Here is a 24,881-nt window from a genome sequence, read left to right as displayed (position 1 = left end):
GATATAATTTCAATGTTTTTAATTTTCGATATCCTTTTTATTTTATTTTCTATTTATTAAGTTCAATCACATCATCACTAGGAACACAGTCATATTGAGTGGGTTAATTCAATTCAGTATTCTTGCTATTCAGGACATAAAGTCACTGGAATATTTATGCTTTACTAGTTACATATGTTAAGTTATTACTCAACTTCTAGATGGAAGAATCATCTCTATGAATAAAACAATATTCTTCTATTTATATTCGAAGAATTAGGTAATATGAATATTAATTTGTTAAATTGAAATGTTAAAGAATATTAATATTTTACGATTCTCTTAAATTCTTAAATTAGTAATTTAATATTGTTTACTAGCTATTCTCTGTTCAATTTTCTTACAACAACACGAGAAAGATATAAGGAAAAGGGTCAGGTACGTTCACTCACTCATAAAAGCAAATAACTTCATAATCGTGATTTCTATAAATTATAGTAATTTATTGAATTACGGTAATCGTGCATGAAACCAACGCACGATTTAATAACTGGGTCAATAAAAGAAAATGTAAATACATAATATAATTTATCATTAAATAATTGCAAGCTATCGGAGATAATCTTATATTATGTATGTAACCTATAAATTATGTATTAACAATCTTGCTGTCGAACTTGAATAAATAGTTCATAGATAGTATTCGGTGTTGCGTTTCATCAAAAGCAGCTTTTTCTGTCACCCAACACGCGATCCAGCCTACACAATGTCCCACGCTAGAATTACTTTCGAACTCGTGTTAGAAGGTGAAATCGAATCATATCGAATCGAATTTCGAAGAGCTTCCGCAGAATCGACAACCGTAACGAAATCGTTAGTTTTTCTCTCTGTGAGTTTGCGTGCATGGCAATAATTTACGGAAATGCGAGAATCATGATCGTAAATTTTATATCAAAGAAATGCAGCAACATGTAGTATTCTCATGCGAATTTCGATCCAAAAAAGGACTAAAAAGAAAGTTATATACATATTAAGGATGTTATTGTTCTAATCAAATAGTTGAATTATTATGAAATATTTATTTATTGTATGAATATAAAAGGAACAAAGTTCTCTAAGTGTCATTATAATAACTCAAGCGAAGCTAACATTAAAAAGCTAAAATTGAAATTTCCAACATAATTTACACAATTTACCATTTTGCCTTATCAATCCATTTTTAGAGAAAGTTAAAGTTTATATAATATATTAATGTTTATTATTAATGTTATTATGTTATTATAATTTTTAATTTGTGATATTATAACCTTAACCTATAATATACATTTTACACATAATGTAAATACTTATTATTTTTCTAATTATAGGTTGATTCTGCAGTCTATGTACATATAGTATAGAGGCTATCATAAAATTTCTGTCAATGGTGTGACAACATAAGAAGAAATTAATTCATACGTGAACTTATTTGAGGGTAACTATTCTAATATTTTAACATACATATACATATTTAAATCGCTTGCACGCATAATATACGAATATGCATGTAAGATTTACGGCATATGTATTATTAATCTTTACGCTTTGTTGCGATACAGTTATAGCGATGTATGATTGATCGTACCTAAGCTCTCATTGTTTTCGATTAATTATCATAAAATTCAAATTTTTCGTTCGCCGTAATCCTACACCTTGGTACATGATCAAAGAATGCGGAAGTGATTGCAAAATTTCATGTTAATACCATGCCAAAACATGAGGAGCTGTCTCTGCATCTTTCTGCGTTTTATGCAAGTTTCGCTGTTTAATTGTTATCAGATTTTTAGCGATCGTGGAGAATCTTTCTCAAGTAACTTTTTCAATCAGAACAATATTTATTATTAGAAACGCTTTTTGTAAGTATATTTTAATTAGCTATTAATAGTTAAATTTATTTAAATAGAACATCGTTCGATTAAATATTAATATTAAGTAATAACAAGAATGATGTTATCAGAGAAATAATCTTGACCGAAATAAGCTAGCCATTTAAATCGTAAGTCACTCAATCGGGCACAAGAATCATGGATTTTAAGAACTTTCGAAAATCTTCGAATTCTTGAGGACTTATGAATAAAATATCCGATTACTGAATAATTTCGTGTAATTTATAAATATTGATGTGCATTACGTTCAAATCTTGAAATCAACATATTTTGAAAGTTATCGTGTGATTGATTTATTGATTGAACTGTTCAAAAGCCAAATTTGTTATCTCCACCTTTTGAAATTTTTAAAATCTTAGTTCTAGAACACTTGCCCGTAGGTTTGATTGGGGTTAGGTTGGGGTTAGATTTCATCAATTTTCTCTACTTTTTCTTTTCTACAGTTAATCGATGTAGCAAATCTGTAACTCAATTGTGATGTTTAAAGGGATGAAAGTTTAAAAAAGATGTAACGACATTCACAAATGAAACCTATCTGAGGTTTCATAATGGTATCATTGGAAATAAATGTAGGAAGTCTAGTTTATCAGGTCGGTGTCCATCGTGCATTTCGATCTCGGAAATCGTACAGCACGATGTCGGGTGTAATTCAAACCAGAGTCCAGTTTTGCTGGTACAGAAATACCGGGCGACAGTTTTGCAAGCAGTTTCGCGTTACAAGTAAGGACGACAACTTTTCATTTGCGATTTTAGAAGAATATTATACTGCACACTCTGGATCATACTAATTACTATCATTCTATATTACTATTACATTACACTTGAAACAAGTAAGGTGGTTGCACCTTTTATAGTCTATTTTTGGTATCCTACTGATGATTCCAAATTTTAATTACCTTCAGTTATGTAGTAATAATTAAATGAATGAAGAGTCAACGTAAAACGGTGCATTATCACTATCACTTCAAATTTAGGCATTTAATGCCAATTTTAAATTTATGTTCAATGATAAAGCGTAAGAAGAACAATTTTCCTTTGATCAAAAGATTATATGTCTTTCGAATGTTTGCTCTAAATTTTAATTAAATTTTGATTTAATTTTGAATTTGGATAGTGTAATAATTTGTCAAGGATGCATTAAGTGAAAATTACAAAAATCACACTTCACAGGTGAATTTAGTGTTAACTATTATTATTAAACTGTTATATGTTTATGGAAATTTGTATTTTTATGAATATAATTGAAGAAAGTGTAACTTAGATAGAGAATCGTTTTACTTCTTAAATATTGTAACATTATGTCCATTTATGTAAACACCTTCCAATTATCCGTAAGCGTATAAAAATTTGCAATCTTCGTATGTATCTCTGACCATGCTTAATTATCTTATACTCTATTATTACCACACTAACTTCGTTCTGGATTTGTTCCAGACTTGTTTCAGTCGACCTATTCCTAATCGCATTTCCCATCTTATGCAAATTTCACATTGTGCTTCCCCACAGCGACACCGAACGTTTTTCATTCACGAAACAGCGGAAGAACTTTTACCTCGCCCACGCGAGAAGATGAAATCATGTGAGCGTTGTTTATTCACCGAAGAATCATCTATTCAACGTTTGTAACATCGAGCATACGCATAGTGGGGTAAAAAATATGAGCAAAAGATAGCTAAATGTTCGGAATTGGACGTTTTCAAAAGACCAATCTAAACCGAAACCGGTTCTATTTGACCTGGATGATTTTTTAAGAATTTAATTTTTTAAACTAGCCTCGTAAAATGCTTTGTGGAACGTTTTGTAATCGTAAGCTAGTATAATACCTACGCTATACTTACAGATGCGAAAGGTAATCAATGGAATACCTAAACATTTTACTAAAGTTTTTTTTTATGTATTTTGCAACATTGTAACTTTATGCTTGTGACATCAAGGTGTTAATTTATTGCGAATGAATTACGAAATTTAGTTTAGAGAGACGGTATTTAATAGTTTATTTATTACTATTGATACCTGATCTATTCAAGAAATTATTATTACTGCTAGCTACGCAAAGAATTATATTAATCAATTCATATTCTTATGAATACAATTAAAGCAACAGAGCATAAATGGAAACTTTTTCACACACTAAGTATTATGACGAGTACTTTATTTTAAATATTTCTGCATATTACCTACATTCTACATGTTTTTGTTTAAAGTTCCTTATCAATGCATAACAATTTTATATACATTAAGAAAGTTTATATACATTATAATTCAATAATGAATTAATAATTTCAATTTGATTTTACAGAAATATAAAAGTTATACATATTAAAGCGTATATACCAAGCATTTCAAGGCTTAATATCAAAATACTGTCAAGTTATGTGAAAACCTTGAAGATTATGTCAGCTTTCTCGATTCATCGATCACTATAGCTGAGATCACCGACATAGAACCACTTTCTGGCTGTAAATCAAAATTCGATTCTCCATCCTCGATATGTCTTCGTGAAATATTTATCATTTTTTTCTGTTCATTTCACGTGATCGCATTAAATGGACTGGAGCGTTACGCGCACTAAAAAGGCGTTTTATGAACATCACATGCTCACCTTCGGAAGAAGAGGAAGGCCAATGAACTCGGCTTTTGGACCTTTCTCCTCTGAAGTTATACATTTTCTCCGGTTAACGTTCGTTCGAGATTCGATGGCATCCTTTTCTTTTTTCTTTTTTTTTCTTTCCCGCTCTGGTCGAGTTCGGTAACCTACTTAATTCCGATGTTATACTTCCGCCCAATTTCTTGCAACGTTATCTACACATGCGAGGTATGCTGGTTATAAAATTGATTTACATGTAAACGCATTAACATATTATCAATCGGCTGTTTTATCTAAAAACTAGCCAGTAGCGATATGTCACCAGTTTTTTCTTATTTATGGTAGAATATAAAGATATTCACCAGTAATGAATTTATTTAGGTAGCAATTAAATTTGAGTTATTAGCTTATTAACTGATTTTATCTAAAAACGTGTCACGCGTTACCTATCTTCATAGCAGAATAGAAAAATTCTTAAGTTTAAATGGATTGAAATTAATTTTATTTGTACGTAATTAATCTGGTTTACTTGATTTATTAGATTATTTACACGTAATTAACTTTATCCACGCGTTACAGATTAGTTTCATAGAACATAAAAGATGCCAAGGGATTTTAAATACATTTTAATTAATTTTTCTTTACGTAATTAAATTTATTGTTACAGAATTCAGTTACAAAAATTTTGTATATATTTTATTCATGTGCGTATATTAACTTTATCTTCGCATCTCGTAGGTTCTATACCATTCACTTGTATTTTATGTCCTTTCGTTGAAGTTATGTCATCGAGCGCTCAAAGACTACATTTGCATATTAAAACAGTTTGTATTTCAGAAACTCTTACGGCGCTTAATAGTTGCTATTAAAGCGTTAAAAACATATGACATCCTACACAAAGTATATATTGTATGCAAAAGTGAAGTTACATCGATGTTTTAGAGTGTTAAACACCTTAGGTAATAATCAGAACGATCGTGACGATCGGCATTCGATGGATCTCAGCTGGAGACTAGAAAGTCCATCAAAGCCTAGTTTCTTTCTCTTCTTTTTACTTCTATCTGTTCATACATTGGATGTTTTGTCTGTTTTTTATTGTTATTACTGCATGAAATTCATCATTCGCAATGCCAGCTATAAATTTTACTGTCCACCGATTTTTTTGGAGATGCGAGTGATTCATTGATCAAGTACTGACAATATAATTTTTCTTCTCGACATAGCAATGTTTGAAAAGAATGACAACTTTTCATGTAGCACAAAGATCGATTTCTACGTTATTAATTTCTTTTTTCTTTTCTACTTTTATTACTGTACGAAAATACATGGAAAACACGCGTGAATTTTTTAGCACAAATTAAACATTTTTTACTTGTAAAACGTTTCGAAACTTTCCACAGAGAGGCTCAATGATATTTCCAAAATCTCGTCGAAGCTCTTCGATCAATTAATTCAATAAACCTAAATTTTTTCTAAATTACGTAACTACTTAACCACACCGTATTGTACAATTATATCCTTCCACGGTATAGCCATTAAACCAGTCGTTTTCGACACCTGTTGAATCACACAGAAACCCATTGGGGAAGCAATCGGAAATGACCAAAATTATATTACTCAATGACATGAGAATATTCGAAACCATCCATCAAATCCAATGACGTTGATGTAGCAATTTTAACGTGTAGACGATATCTTTCGATTGCGTAACTCTCGTTAAGACGTGAAGATTATGGAGGAAGAACATGATATATATATATAGACCACATTGTTTTTTAATCTCGTAGAAATACAATTCTAAAATAGTAAAACAATCTTATTCGTAGATTTAAAATAAACAAAAAGATGTTTAAGCAGGAGAGACATTTTATATCTGACTTTCGTCTCTCGTCTTTGTACTTTTTCTGTCTTACCCAATATCATAAAAATATCGATCGAAACGTTAGGAGTATTCTCGATTTAGTAAGAAATCTCGTCAACTTATCAATCGTTCGTAAATCGCGTGCTTTTTGGAATTTGTCATACTATTCCCCATGTTATACGAAGCTATCGATACCCAAAGTTACGTTACAATGCAACATTTCGCTTACAATTTCCTTTCAGTCAATTTGCATTATTGAACTCTATTCGATGCACATTGTACTTGCGAAAAGGAGTTGCAAGAATTTCCTCGATGCATTCTTCCCTACTATTCCTTCCTCCATTCAGATCCTACTGTAATAAACAATTCTTTTCAAATTATAAAAATTCTCCTCGTGTCTGCGACGTGTGCAATAGGTTTCTCCGATGTATCTATTATTCCAATACTTTAAGATGCTGTAACTTGATTTTTAGAACTTGGCTTCGAAACTCGTTTTGTAACTTAACTTACTCTATTCGATTCGTAATAAGATTCTGTTCAGGCGTAAACTGCGCACATTACCTCGTTGCTTGTTTCTTAACAGATGCTAAGTACTCTATTTTAAAGGACGTTAAAATCGAAAGAGTCTGTGAAACTGGACTCGTAATGAATTTATCTCTATATTTCCTACGATTTTTACGTTTGTTCGACGAACTATACCGCCGACTATTCACAACATTCTCGTCGATTTCTGTACACACACGTAACGTTATAATGTACCTGTTCACAGAGATGTCAGACGGTAGTCCTGGCAGACGCACGTTCGATAACCCTACAAGGTACCGTTGGCTAAACCGGAAGTGGAGAACACGGGTATACGGTGCGACGAAATTGCTCGGGACCTTCGCCACGGAACGAGAACCAGCTGGTATGTGAGAATGCGTTCCTTCTTTGTCGGTGTTCAAAAAATCACGATGGGAGCGACACCCTCGCAAACGACCTCGATGGTTTCACGAAAGTCGTTTCTTTCCTCGCCTTCTTTTTTTTCTTGCTTCTCTTTCTTCGCGAGTAACTATCGAAATGACGGATGAAAGATCAAGGATTTCCAGGCTGTCGTGACTCAGACTTATTACGCGTCGTATTGTCTGAGTCTATTGTCTTCCGCGTAGAAGTTTATGGTAAGTCTTTGAAGCGAAGTTTCTATGGTATTGTTGCTGATTCATCAGGAATCGTAATAATAATTAGAATGATACCGCGGTACTTCCTGCGACAGTTTCTGCTGCGATTGAACCGGTGCTTTACAAGTCACAAATTACAATAATATAATATTATAATAATAGAAGAAGCGAATTTCTTGCAAATGGATTTTATAAATCAAATGTTGGTTGATTACCCTATTACGTTTGGGTGTTCTGTTCAGATGACTTCTATGCTCCAACGCTGTAATTCAATTATAGAATGGTTTTGATCATTTTACTGCGTTTACATTCTACATGATGTAATCTCAATTCTAGATTGATACGAACATCTTTTATTAACTTTTAATGGAATGGGATTTTTCACTTTGAGGCACGCGAACGAATCTTCTGAAAAGTACACGTGTGGAAAGGATACACAATTAGCATAAACCTTTACTAACATAAGTTAACTCTAGAGTTCCCAATTTTCAATTTGAATTTGAATATATTATACATAGTTGATTAGAATTACGGTAATATGAATATGTAATTATATTTTTATCTCGGTAAAAGTAGACAATCTCATAGCAGATGCTTTAACCGGTTTCGCTACCTTCGTTAGATTGTTAGATTTTCAGCAAGCCAAAAAAGAAAAAAGAAATCGACAGATCTCGTACATTTGTTTGGTTTCCAGCAAGAATCATATTTCCACAACTCCTGTAGGCTAACACTAATCACGACCGTATTGATCGCATGGAAACACCAAACGAAGGTCTTATACCTCGTCTTAGTTAAAGTCGAATTAATACCAAAGTAAAGCCAAAGTACTTCCAGAATTCCTGTCGATCGATCAAGTACACACACGTTGCGGATATCTCGTCAGAAGACGAATATGAAAAGCAAGAATCGCGTTAGGTGTTCGAAACGTACGTCGCGCGGTGTGACTTAAAAACTGTTTTTTCCCAAAACGTGTTAAATGCGCGTTAGATCGTTGTTCGAGGTTTCCATTCGATTCCAAAGAATTACATAAATTTGCAACGTGCTGTCCCTATTCCCAGAGGATCGTTTAGCGGTAGGATGAAAACGATCTTGAAGCGTGTCGATTTTCCTCAAAATCCGGTCGCACCTGAGCTTTCCAAGGTTCTCGTAAAAGTCAAGGCCAGCCGGTCGTAAACCACAGGCATCATTTTATACCGCGTGCATTATACGTCTATCCGCGTACTTATATAGCGCATAGCCGTTCAGGAGAAAGCGAACTGCACCGAGCAACCAGTTTATGAAAATTACCGCGACCATATTGGATGGTCGCCTTTCACGGGCAAACACGTACACCGAACTTGAAAACCTTTAATCGCCATTAGACGAAGAAGGTGCGACAATCAGACCGCTCCGCCTTTAATGGAATTTTCTTACACGCAATTAGGTGGAATTTATTATTGTACATAGCGGTTTCTATCGTTCGCTTTTCAACGGTTATAAGCTCTATTGTTTGTAAATCTAATCGCCAGCGTGTTGCTACGATGCGATGTTACACCACACTGCGTATGGAGCTTTCTTTCGTTCCTGTATCATTGAATTAGGTTTTCCCATTGAAATGGGCGTCCCGCCAGAATCGGAACGCCTGTGTATCTCGCGAGTGTCTCTAATGATACCGAAAGATGTTTTAATCATGATCTGATTTGGCTTTCTGCGAACGTGGACGCTATAAGAGAATTCATTCTTTCGTGATCGTACGATGATAAATCCTCTTTGTCGTAGTATAGTACTTAATTGTCGTTCGAAATACAATTTTTGTAATTGTTTTATGCTTGCGGTGCTTCGAAGTACAAATACGTATTTTTAAATCGTGTATTATAGAAAAGGAAGAAATTAGACTATGTAGTACAATTAACTGAATTTAATAAGTATCGAGTATCTATTTAATACTTGCGACTTATTATTGTGCATTACTAATAGAAAATTGTAAATGGTTAAAAATGTCGAATCTTCCAGTCGAATATTTTTTTTGTATTGTATATTTTTTTGTGAATATTGAATTTTCTGCGAATTCTTCGAATATTGAATTCTTCCAGTATATAAATCTTATTGCCGATTTGAGATCGCTATTATTGATAGTAATTTCTGCTTCATTTTCCTATTTCAATGTTTCTCCGAATTATCTTATTTCTTAATTTGTTTTACGTTTCTTTTCCTAAATTTTCAAGGTTTTGATTATCATTTTGCTTACTTTCGAATCACAAAATTGAAAGAATTTAGATTACAGAAGGTTCCTAGAACACGTGGAGGGAAATTTATTTAAAAATAATACGACCTTCGTATTCTTCTATTCGTTTATTTCTTTTACAAACTTTCCTGTTCTAAGGATTCTAAGGAAGGTGTTCTAAGGAAACATTCATATCACATTTCGATAGTTACAAATACACAAAGCTATTTTCGATTTGTGAACCATCGATAACATAGATATCAGAAACTCGATAGAAATACTCAAAACTACCGACTATCAGAAAAAAAGAAACGATTCGAAGCAAAGAATTCTTTCGTCTGAACGAATAAAAATAATATCCCAAACCTAATATCTCCGTATATGTTAAATCTATATAAATGATAAAAACGAACGTAAGTGAGTGCACGAGTCGTTGTATCTGTCCGCTTAAATGTCTTCGAAAACTCCACCCTGCAGTTCCTTCAGTTGGTTATTGTAGATATACAAGAAGTTCCCTCTAACCAGACTCAGCCCATAAAGAGCGCCGTTTTGTAGCGTTTGCAGCGGATTCTTCGAAATATCCAGAATACTCAAACTTCCTAAATTCTTGCAGGAACCTTTCGGTATTTCGTTGATTTGATTCTCATTTAACCAAAGGCGTTTCAATTGAGGCAGACCTTCGTAACTGTCGCCATCGATAGTCGTCAAGGTATTGTTACTCAGATGCAAATCTCTAAGAGTAGGTAGATCGAAGGTTCCTTTTGGGATAGTCGAGATTTTATTTCCAGTGAGAGACAACGTAAATCTGGGAACATTGACGAAGCTAGCCTTTTCTAGGCTGTTTATTTCGTTGAAATCGATGTGAAGGAAGTCCAAAGTCTGAGGTAGATCCGAAAAAGTGTCGGCACTGATCTTACCCAGTTTATTCCAAGCCAGGTTCAAGTCTTTCAGACTCTCCAATTCCGAGAACGTACCCTTTTGAAGCTCTGCCAGACTATTTCGATGAAGATAAAGAGTAGTCAACTGTTTCAAATCGGAGAACGCCTGACGTTCGATATCTGTCAGGCTGTTTTTAGTAATAATCAACACCTGCAACGAATCCAACCCCTTAAATACGTTGTTCTGCAGTTTCTGAATCTTGTTGTTAGCCAGGTTCAGGTAGACCAGGCGAGGCAGATTCGAGAAAGCCGCGTCAGGAATGGCAGAGATCTGATTTGCCGCTAATATCAGCTCTGTCAGAGTATCGGGCAAACTAGAAGCGAACGAAAGGTTCTCCAGCTGATTTCCATTAAGAAACAGGGTAGTCAAATTGGTTTTCGCGAAAGCATCATCCTCCACTTTGTCTATGAGATTGTTTCGAAGATTCAGTATTTTTAGGTACTTGTTTTCGATCACCTGGCTCCAGATACCTCTGATCCTATTGCCCATCAGATTCACATAAATCAGATCCTCGGGAAGATCGTTCAGTAGTTCCTTGGTGATTTCTGTGATCTCGTTGTTCGCAAGGTCCAAAGAAACTAACGGAAGGTATTGTAATTGGTACCATTTTTCGTGGAATCCTTTGATTCCTAATCCTCGCAGGCTGACAGATCTCTCCTTCTCGTTCACTGGTATCTCCAGACATCCATTCGCCACCTGTTTATTGTCTTCGAGCGGTTCTATAGATAGCAGTATGTTATTTGATATGCACAATTTTAACTTCTGGCCTTTCTTTATCGACGATTTCGTGTATGGCGCGAAATCCTTCAACACGTTACTCTCTGTCGCCTTTTCTATCTCTTTATCTATTCCATCGTTGGGTTGTTCGATATATTCTTCAGCCTTCACCTTCTCCAAATATTTCAACTCCTCGTCGTCTTTCAGGAATGAATTCGTGAATGTTCCCGTGCTTATGCTCCAAAGAACGTTCCCTTCTGTTAATATGCTGGTGGATTTCGTTAGACCGAACAAATGTCCTCTACGAAGGTGAATTATGGGGTTGCAGGAAATGTTCAACACCTGAAGCTTCTCCAAGCGGATGAACAAGTTTTCGAGGCTGGTTAAGTTGTTCTGCGCTAAGGATAAGTATTCTAAGTTTGTCAGATTGGAGAACATGAATTCTGGGAGCGATTCGAGCGAATTATTGGCCAAGTTCAAGGATTTTAGAGACGGTACGTTGTCGAAAGCGTTCTTTTCTAAGCGAAGAATTCCTAAGCCGGATAAATCCAGCTCGTCGATGAGTTTGTCATGGAATTGTACGTCTTTCAGGATTCCATCCACCAGTTCCAAGTTGTACCCCTCTAGCGTTGGATTCAGTGGCGCCGCTAGCACCAATGGCAAGCACAGAAGAAGAAACATCCTTAGTACCTAGGGGAGACAAGGATTTTATCGTTTAAAAAATGTTGCTTCGTTACGATTGATAATCTTGTTGTCGACTTTCTATGATTCTATAATTATCAGAAAACAGACTATCTGATCGAGCTTATTAGTTATTTTACTTTAAATGTAAAATATAATTAGCTTTATACCAGGTGCCGTCTTGCACGATAATTTTACCAATTAACGATATTAGTAAATTGATGAGTTACAGGTTGTAAGTTACGTACTTAGTTTTTATAATTTTATAGTTTCGCGTTGAATAGGATAATCGGGCGATTTATAATACATAAAAATTGTTCGTTAAATTTCATTTGATCTGTCATCGTTATATCTGTAAGAAAATTTATCAACATGGATAATTTATAATTTATGACTCGTAAAATTCCATTAATAATATTTGCTTATTATTATTGCTTATAGAAATTTAATATATAATAAATTTAATATATCGATATAAAATTTGAGCGTATTAAACGTACAGTATCTAATGTGTAACAATGAGTGGATGATATAACGTGTAGATGTGTTATGGGACGATTCGTGGAATTGTATTTTTTGCAAATTTTGAGATATAGGGGATAGGGGAAAAAGAAATTTTATCTTCTTGGATAAATTTTATTAGGAATTTTTAACGGATAAAACCGAAAGAAAGTAGAACAAAGATACAAAAAAAAAAAGAACTTCGTATTTATAACTGCGAATTAAGCGTTTAAGAAATTACCAGAGCGAAGCGAGTAAAAACAAAGAAACATACATGGGAAGTCTACGCGACCAGATTTTGTTTTTCTTCATTTCCCTCTCTTTTTATGGAAATGAGATAATTTATTTCACAGCTCCGTGTTATGTTTGCACGAACATACCAGTAATATTATCGCGTCAGTAGAATATACCGACGTTGCTTTTAGCGAAAGACGTGGAAGAGGAATGACGTTTAACACGTTCTGAAATTTGTAAAATGGTATTTTTTCGACTGTTTTATGAATCCCCCTGGTAACTCCGGGATTGTTGAAATTACCATAGCCCTTCTTTTACATCTTGAAGGAAACTTGCATTACGTATGGAATAACCGGTTCTACCACTTCTTGAAATCAAAGTTACGAAGCTCCGTTTATTTGTTTTCAACAACTTTTCTTTTTAAGTTTGAACAGCTTTGTGTTAGTAAGACGAGATGCTAGTCCCTGGTAAGTAATTGCGACGCGACGAGCAAAGTAAAGTCGCAGGGTGATATAAAGCTGAAAGCTGCGCGAATAAGGCTGTAAAATTTTATTACGAACTTTCAAACTTTTGCAATAATAATTTCCTTTTTATTAAGATTGATATTTTATAGATGAATGTCGCGTTTTCGTATTATGAATGAATAATAATGCAAGTTTTTATGTTATGTATTTATCTTGATAAAATATAATTAAAACATTTTTTTTGATAAACTTTCAACAGCTTTCTCGTCCGTCTGATTTTTTTATGACTATCCCGCCTTTTTTTGCTGTTTTCTCCTTCTTTCCTTATCGGTTTTATGCGTCTTACGTTGTAAAAATTTATACGTTTCTCCTACAACATACGTATATTGTATATTTATAAAATGGGAAAAATCGTTAGGATATATAAAATTTAAAGCATGATATACACTAAAAATTCTTAATCCTTAGCCATATACTACTAATACACTTACTAGGGAATTAAATTTCTTCGTATAAAATTCTTCTTCTATTATATTATTGTAACATTTTATAGTATAATAGTGTTTTTCGAAAGCTCACTATTGCCATCGTAATTACTGTAATATTTAAAATTTTGTCTGAAATTTCACTTTACTGTGAAGTCTGTGCGTTTATGTAATCATAAAAGTCACTTTTAAAATTCGTTTTCTAAAAGACTACCATTTGTAACTGAGCGTGAATCGCACCAATTAATTACATTTTAAATATTTTTAATCAAATACTTCGCTTCATTCCGATAGTCACTATTACTGTGCTCAAGATTTCGCTTAAAATTCCTACCGTAAATTCTCTGCATTTAGATAAAAATAATTGTTATACTTAATTTTCTAAGTAACTATAATTATGGAATTATTCCGAGTGTAGATTTCCTTACGAGAAACACAGTTTTATCTTGAAGAAAATTTGAAAAGTCTTATGTAACAGTATCCAAAGCAACAAAAGTAGGAAAGAAAAGAACGACAAATTGACGTAAAAAGAAAATGATTTTTTAATCACTTTACATTTGTTGTCAACATTCTTTTACGTAGCTTACTTTGGATGCTATTACAAACATATTCTGGTGGAAATTCGGTCTCGTTCGAAAAGCAAGAGAAATCGACAAAAAATATGTTGACCTTTGGAAGTACAAAAACGTCGGACTTCGGGTGTTTCCTTCTCGTAATTAATTGGTAAAAGTAAGCAGGTATTTACAGAGTATAATACATTTTTGAATAAAATGTCTTCGTAATCTTAACAAAGTGTATACAAAGATACCTACATAAGATACCGGCCAAAAGTTCGAGATCGCACACATGTTCCATAAAATCCAAGGATTTAAAAGAAAGTCGAGTTGATCTTCCGTTTAATCTTTGAAAAATGCTAAGATACTTTCCTTATAACTACTCTTGAACTAAAGAAAGTGACTAATTTCGAATTAATAATAACAAAATTAGCGACAGATTTATCGCAACTACGATCGACAAAGTGGATCTAATTTTTGAACCGCCGGAATATACGTTCTTACCTTCGCGATTCACGCAACTTCTAGACCATATAAATATCGCCTACTCAATTTATAAACTCCGTTTATTTTAGTATATAATCCAGTATACGATAAATTTTCAAATAAATGTCTCGCATTGGCAACGAACAAACTTTACAATATCCGGGAATTATTGAAATTCCAGGAACCACGTCAAAAAGGAAATACAAATATTAGGTTGTGCGAAAAGTATGTTTCTTTCGCAAACGTGTTTTTTATAACAGTGCACCTCCATACAAACGTGAAACCAAGTGTGTGAAAGGTCGCGGTGTTTATCTCGACAGAACAACATGGATCGTACGTAATTCGGCAAAATAATATAAAACGTTGTGCGTCTATTATTTCCTCATAAAACGAAAGAAACTTTTCGGACAAGCTAATACATAGCGCGTGCAATCGTCTATATACTCTGGAATACGATGGATTCTCGAATAAACGTGATCGCATAATCGCGCAAGAAAGGACCTAACGACGTGCATTGTCCTTCTTACCAGTCCTACGATCCACGATCTATCGGTATTCTAGAAACCGCGTATTACAGTATAATTTGCCCTGAAGTAAATGTTTCGCCATCATATAGTAAAAAGAAGCTGCGTGACGATATAGTTGCTTACCTGAATGAGATCCGCGAGCTATGGAAATTCTAAAAACCGTGTACTTAGAACCGTAGACCGAAAAGGACTGTAGCGTTCGTCTACTCCTGGGACGTAGTTCTCTCGCAACAGGATTCCTTGGGACACGGCAATCGTGAAAACAGGTCTTGCAAGCTTTTATACCCCGTGGATTTTGCGTGTGTTCGAGGGTTCCATAGATCTGTGCACGCACGCGTCGCCATGTATGTAAGCATCAGGATTGAACAGTCTGAGTGGGAGGTGATGTTAAAGAGGACAAAAAGAGGAACGAACGTTCATGGAACTTCGTTAAAACTGGTAGCTATTAGAGACGAAATCTCGTCACGTATCGACTGTCAGGGAGCAGGAAGAAGAGTGGACCGAAGTTACGCTACGCGACCTTCCTTGAATCGAACCGAGTGTATTATTAATTCTAATCCATTCGAGCAACCAGACTCTATAGATTTTCCCAATCTATTCGAAACAATGGCTTCTGTTGGGCTGTTCGTTGTTTCCTGCAGATTTTCTACTTGGGTTCTCTAAATTGAATCGAGAAAGACGCAGGTAGATTGCAGCATCGCCGTTGGTTCGGGGTTACGAGCTTGCTTGAATCTTGCAATAGATTTCCTTTCCTTCCCTTTTATATTTTTACACTGTTACGCGAGTGTAGTTTTAACGAGAATAGGGGAATGACTTTGAAAGTAGTGTTTCACAGTGCTGTCGTTGTGAATTTGGCGTTGGCCTCGTGCAACTTCCATGGAATTAATTTCATATGGGAAAGAAGTAGGGAGTTCAGTTAAAAATTCCACGTTATTTTTATGAAGAGTTTCATTCGTATGTGATACGTGGAATTTGAAAAATGTTGTCGATATATTAAAAAAAAAAAAAAAAAAAGGAAATGTATCAAAGGTTTTAAGGTAGAAAGGTTTTAAAATAGAAGTAGTAAACGTGAAAAATAAATTGATAAAATGTGAGTAATAATTAAAGAACGAGGCCAGTGAATTACAGTGTTGAAACAAGAATCCAAGTTCTTAAAGACTCTTCATCTTATTCGCCAAGAGAAAGTAAAACGCATTATAAAACGAATTTTATGTTGCCACGCAGGAATACTTAAAGAATGTAATTTACGCGTTTATACATACATAGTAAGTAGTGTAGTTCGATTATTACGCTGACAGTGAGTGAAAAATATATATATAAAGAAAGAAATGGAGTCGTTGACGAATACCATGATTTACGTTCCACACATGGAAACGTCGCGTAAAAATAGGAAGAACACGCTTCTTTTATCGATAAGCGAAAGAAGATCTTCTTTTTATATTAACAATAATCTTTTGATATGTTTTTATTATTTCGGCTTATCTTCTTTTCCATGTCGCGAGAAGATTCATTTCAAATTCCACGTGCGGTCGAGCACTTATTACGGTGTGTACTGTAAATTCTTAAAGTCGTAGGAGTCGTATTTCGTACGACGTCTCGCTCGATATTCTCTACGAGAATATAGAAAAATTTGACGAAAGCGAAAAAAGAAAAAGAAGAACGAGTGGTACGGAACGTGCATCTTGAACGATAATTTTCCACGATAAATACTGTCCACAGTTCAAAGTACACGTCTTTGTAATCGAACCCGTAGCCTCCAGTTTCGTAAGAAAATAGTTCGAACAGAAAGTGAAGATCATAAATATTTAAAGTACCCCTGGAAACGCTTAGAATACAGATGCGCTTAAAGTTTGTAAAGAAATACGTGCACAGGAAGATACCATGCGTTCCGATCTTCTACTATTTTATCAACGTTTGTCTGTAGTCGTTACGTGAAGTGATTTCATAAACGAGTCATTTCGATGTGAAAAATTGTTCCGCGTAAATGCCAGGTATGATAAACAAATATCCGAACCGTTATCGTGATACTTTATTTGGAAGATATCGTGTCTTCTATTTGGAAGAGAAGATAATTTACATATGAAATTAATACGTAGAAAATAAACGATTAACTGGTTTAATGTATTCTAGAAACTATCAAATTTTATAGCTATTTGGATACTTTAGTTGACTCGTGGCTGATTTGTTCGAATTTGATCCAGGGTATACAAATGAACGACGAGTTAGTAATTACCAGAAGAGGCAGTTACTGTATTTTTGTGGAATCGGCACATTATACATTTAAATTACATATCGAAAGTATCTATTAACGTTATATACGTGTACCACTCATGTGCATTTACTGTTTGAATATCATTGCTTTTATTACCGTTGGCAGTTTAATTGATATCGATTTGGAAGAAGCTTGTTAATCTGACTCATAATTCAGAAATTAGATAAATAATAAAATAATGGCTTTCCAAATTCATTCATTCATAATCTTGTAACTGAAACACACATTGTCAAAAGTAAACAATTGTCCAAGCGATTACTCGATTAAATACTCCCAGTCAATAGAATTGACAGTCTCTTTTCTGCTTCTTCCTAGACGAGACTTTTAAGAAAAATTTATTCTATATTTTTAACAAAGATATTATACGATAAACTGTTGGATAATTTTACTAGGAAATTATATGTCATTATTTTAAGTACACTGGTGGGCGTTAACTAGTTAATTATACGGATGGTCATCGATGATGCACGTTACTTCACGATTTTATAGAATCATTAAAGAAAGACGAATGTCATTGGCTAAAAAATATCGCAGCATAAATGATTATGTAACATTGCAAAATAAAAAGCGTGTTATTCAACAGTAGAATATTTGTGTTACAGCATAAAATTAAGTATCAGGACATTATTTGTGGTTTTCAGAGCAAAAACTATAAAATCCTCGTTGTGGTCGATGTGTTAAGATAATATGCTTTAGATAATTGTAGTAAATGACGAAAGAAACATATAAGAACAGAAGACGAACAAAGAAAGAAGCAGAACATATCAACGAATTCGCTATATTTCAAGTTTCATATGGTTTTAATGAAATTGCCTGGCAATTTTTATGGCAACCTAACTGGCAACAAATATGTTGCAACAATGCACTATCCAGTGAACTAGACAGAGTTTTTATACAATTTTACGAGTATATTCGTGATAGATCAGTTAAAAATGTCGTAATTAATTTAACGAGTAGGAGTCATTTTAACAAACTTTTATAGCGCATTTAAAACGATTAATAAATGGGATCTGTAAATATATAAGTAAATATCAAACTTTTGGACTTTATAGCTTGTACTACTTTCGTGTCTCAGAGAAATTGTAATAGAAATGTAAAATTCAGCCAGTTTCAACCGTATGAAGCAATATTATCGAAATTAAGTGACTACACTTTCACGATTTTCATCACCAAATATATCTGTCGCTATTTTTAATTTTCATATCAGAATATATAATTAGCGTTTAAAAGCCATACAGGTGTCACTTGATGAAACTGATCAGTTTGACAAACAGGCTTCAAAAAAACAATGGAAAATTATTTATTATTATTTCGATTTAGACTCGTTTATTTTTTCCCAGTGTCGCACAAGTAGACCACACATAATGTAATACACAGGTATTACAAATAAGTGGATTTGGCTAAATTTATCGATCGTGTATTCCAAAAATTGTATACAAGCATAAATTATTGCTTCTCTTATGGGAATATAGAGAGAATTAAAAAATGGAATAGTTCATTCGTAATCAAACTCCGCATATACTTATTTACGCTGATATTTCTTACCTTGTATGAATATATTCAAGCATACCATACAGTGAATACTATATACCAGCCAGACATGATTATAAAATGTCAATATTAGGAAATATAAATCGAAGAAGAACCAACGCCTCGACCATACACCAACACGTATATCTCTGTTGCGTCGAAAGATATAAATATTGCCAAATGATGAAGCTATACATTCGACTAATACAAATCTACATATTGACTTAATTTCTCTATTCAATTAAACGTTAAACCGACCAATTCTCAAGCCACGTATCGCTTCGACGACACCGCGCATTTAAATATGGAGATAATCGAAGATCGCCGTATATTCAGCCAATTAAAAAGTTCCACGACCAAAACTAAACCTAATAAACTCACCTAAAACTAAAACCAAATAAGACATAGCAACCCATAGTGAAAATAGCGAAACCTACAAGTACGTACATCCAGTGATTTGACTCGGTTCGACAAGCATCCTCGAAGGTACTCGTCTGTCTAGAAATAAATTCTTGGTCGGCAGGCGGTATTTCTACGACCAATTTGAAATGTTCGTGACCAGCCAGGAGGGACGGTAGAGTCCTATCCTCGGGGTCGACGTACTTCCGCAAGTGGAAAAAATGCCACGTCGCGGAGGTGAGAACCACTGGATTGCAGCGGATCGCGGTTATTACGCTGTTACAAGGGTAGGCGAAAAGTTTCGAGTAAACCTCGTTGCTCTCTCACGGTGGTTGTATATATACCGCGTGTATACGTTGTACGTAAAAGGGAGAAAAAAGCTTATGTCCGATACGTTTGGACGGCGTCGAGTTAATTAAGTTTGCGCGTACGCCGCGCTCGAGATCGGATGCGGCGCATCGAAACATAGCCGAAGGGCTTCGAATACCGAAAGGGTCTGTGAATTATCTTCCGCCAACGATCGTTTCTCGTTTTTCTTGCGCGGCACGCTCGTGAGAATCGCTTTATAATCGCAGAGCGGAATGAATGAATCGCAAACGTTTCGAAACAGTCGGAGAAACAGATTTACGCGAGAATTACACAGGTTTCCCCGGGTTTTATGCTGATGGTCGTTCGACGTTGTTGAATGTAGTTGGTAGTTTGGTGGATACACTTTTCTCGTGTCGGTCAGCGTGTCAGAACGATAAGAGAATTTTAATTTGCTAATCGGATCTGTTATCTACAAATGTGTACGATCGTGGAATGAAAAGTTCCTCTTTGGAAGCATCTAAATCGGCATCACGTTCATATCGAAAAATGAAGTCGGATTCCAGATGTATGGTATGCTCGTAGAAATACTTGAAAATTTACTAGAAACGCCTTTCATTAGGAGATAATATATTTTGAGGATCATTAGTTCTTCGTTTTTCGTTATTTTATTACATCGTTAAAGGGACGAGGATATGGAATTATTCAAGTTGCATTAAATATTTGTTGCAAACATGTTCGCAGTAAATTGTAAGTTCTAACGTTATCACGGTAGTTGTATCTTTCGTAGTTTTACGAGTTGATAACACACGTATACAGGATCATGTAAATATTAGAACTTTCGTAGGTAACTTTTATAAATATATTGTGTGTATTATAGGAAACATTTTGAAACTTTATCGACACTGTTATGACTATATTGGTAAAGTTTGAAACAAATATTGAAATATACGTAGAAATTACAATATGTTTGGAGCAAGTATACGTTTCGCAGAGTTACAAAAGTACTTAAACAATCAATTACCCATTATATTAATAAACTTCAATATTCAGTAGGACCATATTGAACATTTATTATATACAGGGTGGTTGGTAACTGGTGGTACAAGCGGAAAAGGGGTGATTCTAGGCGAAAAAAGAAGTCGAAAATATAGAATAAGAATTTTTCGTTTGAGGCTTTGTTTTCGAGAAAATCGACTTTGAATTTTCGCTCGGTACGCGTGCACTTCATCGCGTCTCGTTATAACGGATCTCACTGTAGATTTTTAAAAAAATTAAAAAAAAGATTAAAAAAAAAATTTTTATTCTATATTTTCGACTTCTTTTTTCGCGTAGGATCACCCCCTTTCCGCTTGTACCACCAGCTACCAACCACCCTGTATATATTCTAGTGTATACTAATTTTTTTATTCGATATACAATATGCAATAAATATCTTGCAATTTCTCTATACATTTTCAGATTTGTTTCAAATTGTATCGATGTAACCATGACAATTGTGTCTCATCGCAGTGCTAATGAGATTTCAAAATGTTTTGTATAACGCATAAAATATGGACATAAAAATTTTCTACGCCAAGTGTTTGAATATTTTCGTGAAGTCGTGCATTTATGTCCGTAGCAGTTTTCCACGATAAATGTTCAAATACTTTCATTAGTCATCGTTTATTACACTTACATCAATATTGTTCGATATACTGGTTTACCAATTCGATTCGATGGCGTTTGCATAATTTATACGACCGATAATTTCACAGGTCGTTTATTAGGTATTTTTTAATCAGACCAGATCAATAATCGTGACCGAGAATGTGAGGTCGACACAGCTGACGAGAAACGCCATTCGCGTGAGTTGGGTAACTAAAAAGTGTTCATTATTTTCGATTAAAAACTGGCTGTGGAAATTTGTAGGAACGCCGAAATACACGGTGAATCAATTTGGTTCTTGGTTCGACGAACGTCTTATTAAAAATTTTAACGTAGCGTGGAATCATCGCTGGTGGAATTAATTTTAATCACGTTTGTTCGTGACAGATATGGATGCGCGAAAATTATTACTTGTTGCTGCTCGTTCTATAGTACGCTGCTCGTGCGAGCTTCTGCGAATGATGGTAATGTTTTGTATAAAAAAAATCGTGAAGAACAGAAAGACAGAAAAAGAGAAAAAGAAATAGGAGAACATTGAAAAATTGGGCAAATATTTTTGCAATTAATCGATTGCTACAATTCTGAAGGACTTTATATTATAATCTACAATTCGAAGTAGCGAAAATTAACACGTTCACGTTCGATAATTTTACAGAAATTTTACAATAAAATAGGATGTTACAAGCTTTTTGTAATTAATCCAGATATGCCTGAATTTTTAACGTTGTGTCATATTTTAAAATAATTTCTTCATGTTTTCTTTTACTTGGGTGCAAAATGGAACGTACTAATTAAACGTTTATTAATGTCCAATCATTTCAAAGAATATCGCGTTATGTGGACAGTGCTGCAAAAATTACGAGATATAATAAAATTATATCGCTATCATCCTTGTAGAAGAATAACGAGCATATCTGGGTTAAGGCAAAAATAAGAATTTTTAGAGTTTTCTATGGAATATCTTGCTTTGCATCACTCGCTACTATTAATTCGAATAAATATAAAGGATTCTTGCTTTCTCCATGTCTATTTTCTCTTCTGTCATTAATAATTGACTAGGTTGCTTCTGGCATACGTAATATTACGCCAATTAATGTGTTAATCCTCTAAAATACTTCTAAAGATTAAAGAAATTAAAGAAAGTGGTTGAAGGAAGGAATTCAATTTTATCTAATCGCAAGGAGATTATGCTTTATCACTGCAACGGCAAACTGCACGCCTTAGTGCAGAGAGAAAATAAGCTCCACGAGCTGAATTGAATCATTGTAACGTATCCGTCATATAGTCCGGCTGTAGCTTTCTCCGATTTTTATTTACTTCGTGCATCACAAAACAATTGAGATGGAGAGAAATTCCAGACGTTTGAAGAAAAGTCAATTATATTTCCACTTTGTAAACAAAAATTAAATACATTTAATCAATAGGGTTATCTGAATTTCACAAACATAATGAAAAAGTTGTTAAAAATAATGACAATTATGTAAGTAACCAAATAAATTACTTTTAGTAAAATAATATTCACAATCATTTTATGTTTATGGTAAAATTTAGCAAATCTTTTATATTCGATATCTAGATTTATTAAATAAGATTTATGTTCGGAATATTTCTCTTCGCAGATTCCCAAGTTCATTTGTGTTACATTTTTAATATGCACCATATAGTCCTTAATCATATTGTATAGTCGCGTTAAAATACTTATTAATTAGTTCGAAAAAGAATGGCTAATAGAGAAAATTTCCCAGCTTCAAAATTTTTCTCTGATTATTATATTTTATTATAAATTTGTATGAAACTATCAGCATCGGAGAAGATTACATACTTGGTCACGACGAGACACGTCAATATCTATGTAACATCTTGACAAGGGTCAACACGATTTTCCATCGTGTCGTCAATGTACAGGCGATTAGATCTTTCCATTTTTAATTTGCTAATAAACGTTCTTTAAGCTATCTGTCTACTAATTGGCTGTTTGTAGATTAATTATCGTTGACTTTATTCAATTACTTCCTACGGGATAAGTTGGAGATTTTTACCCTCTTTCTACATAAGATATCCTGTTGTAATTCTTAATTAAATTTTAATGATGTGAATAACGAACATTTATGAATTAAACATAATTATCATTAAAATTCTGTACTTGTCTCTACAAGGTTTTCTGGTTATGAAATTATTTAAAGTCAAACTTTGCTTTCGTTGTTATATACGATACTTTACTTTCTAATAATAAGAACATCTAATAAATAAACACGAAGTTTCGATATCGTAAAAATTGTATCATACAGCAGGACTTATTCTTTACGTAACTCTTTTTTTCTTGCTTCTATGAAAATCTTTAATTACGAAATTGTATAACGTTGCATCACATTGCTTAAAATTATATTTCGCTCTTTCATCAGTACTTTTCGATAAAGGAAAAATTGGATAATTAAAGTATAAGTGTCTTACGACTCGGTAAGGACGAAACGCAGCACTTTTCTCTTCTTTTGAAGTTTGGTTTATGCAGTCGAGATCTTTTTCTTTGGTATAATGATTAACGTGCGAAAGGATTGTACAACTAATAACACAATAGAATGACCAACTCTTCGATGGTTACGACACTTTTAAAGCATAGCTTATCTGAAATCGATCGTATTATCAGCACTTCGTGGTTAGTTACCTCGAGATACCTTTTTCCAAACAATATTAGATTTATGATAATAGATATATACATTTTGTGTACTTTCTCCGAGAAGACACATTCAACACTGATTAAGGATATTTCCAGAAGGATGAAAAGATGTTTGCTTCTAGAGAAAGACAAGTGCGCAAGATGTCATACATTTTTTAATCGCTAGACGATATGATTTTATACTTTCAAAGACTAATATTTAAGTGTCAAATGTTTTCTTAATGACGTATAGTTATGCTATAACGAAAATTCTTTTAAAGTTCTCGAAAGTTTCAATTGGATTATTATTTGACGATTTATTTATAATTCCTTTAATACAAACTTCTCCCTACTTTACGTTTTATGAACATGACTCGAATACCTTATAACAGAATTTTCTAAACTTATCGACGTATTTTAGGAAATTAATTGTTCTTTTCTTAATTGAAATTGAAATTAAAATTTGTAAATTAAACTTTCGTAGAATTTTCAAATTGACTAGCGATATAAATAATGCAATATAAATGAGAAACTTTAACATAAAACAACAAATACAGGAACAGATGCACGTCTGTCTAGGAATTCTAAACACTCTGATTAGAAAATTTTGTTCTTATCAGACCATTATCAAAATTAAAGTTCAATTAAAGTTCAGGTACTTAGAAACCTGGCAAACGCGAAACTCACCTAATCAGCATCCATCTCATTTCGAACGCTACTTGTAATTACCAAGTGTGTTTCAACAGAACGTCAAATTCCACCTAACTTTGGAGC

At 33.8% G+C, this 24,881-nt stretch overlaps 2 protein-coding genes across 5 annotated transcripts in view; one reads left to right on the top strand and one right to left on the bottom strand.

The window, feature by feature from the left end:
* The first annotated feature begins 1,347 nt into the window (after positions 1 to 1,347).
* Positions 1,348 to 24,881, top strand: part of LOC117211258 (heparan sulfate 2-O-sulfotransferase pipe) — a 117,043-nt gene continuing 93,509 nt past the window's right edge. Inside the window, exons 1-2 of one of the 2 annotated variants that reach the window (XM_033454950.1) lie at positions 1,348 to 1,453; positions 7,122 to 7,259. The gene's annotated coding sequence lies outside the window, so the exon portion shown is untranslated. Of the gene's footprint in view, positions 1,454 to 7,053; positions 7,260 to 24,881 lie in introns of those variants that run through there. The other variant, XM_033454949.1, reaches the window with a different exon arrangement.
* Positions 9,826 to 24,881, bottom strand: part of LOC117211257 (leucine-rich repeat-containing protein 15-like) — a 29,532-nt gene continuing 14,476 nt past the window's right edge. Inside the window, exons 1-2 of one of the 3 annotated variants that reach the window (XM_033454945.1) lie at positions 23,906 to 24,020; positions 9,826 to 12,058 (exon numbers count right to left, since the gene is read on the bottom strand). In XM_033454945.1, the coding sequence (XP_033310836.1) occupies positions 10,160 to 12,049 (1,890 nt within the window). In that variant the 5' untranslated portion in view covers positions 12,050 to 12,058; positions 23,906 to 24,020 and the 3' untranslated portion in view covers positions 9,826 to 10,159. Of the gene's footprint in view, positions 12,059 to 15,423; positions 15,576 to 23,905; positions 24,021 to 24,881 lie in introns of those variants that run through there. The other 2 variants (XM_033454944.1, XM_033454943.1) reach the window with 2 other exon arrangements.

The sequence above is a fragment of the Bombus bifarius genome, unplaced genomic scaffold, assembly GCF_011952205.1.
Source record: "Bombus bifarius isolate JDL3187 unplaced genomic scaffold, Bbif_JDL3187 scf7180000008225, whole genome shotgun sequence".
NCBI lineage: Eukaryota > Metazoa > Arthropoda > Insecta > Hymenoptera > Apidae > Bombus > Bombus bifarius.
This window is presented reverse-complemented; position numbering and strand designations above follow the sequence as displayed.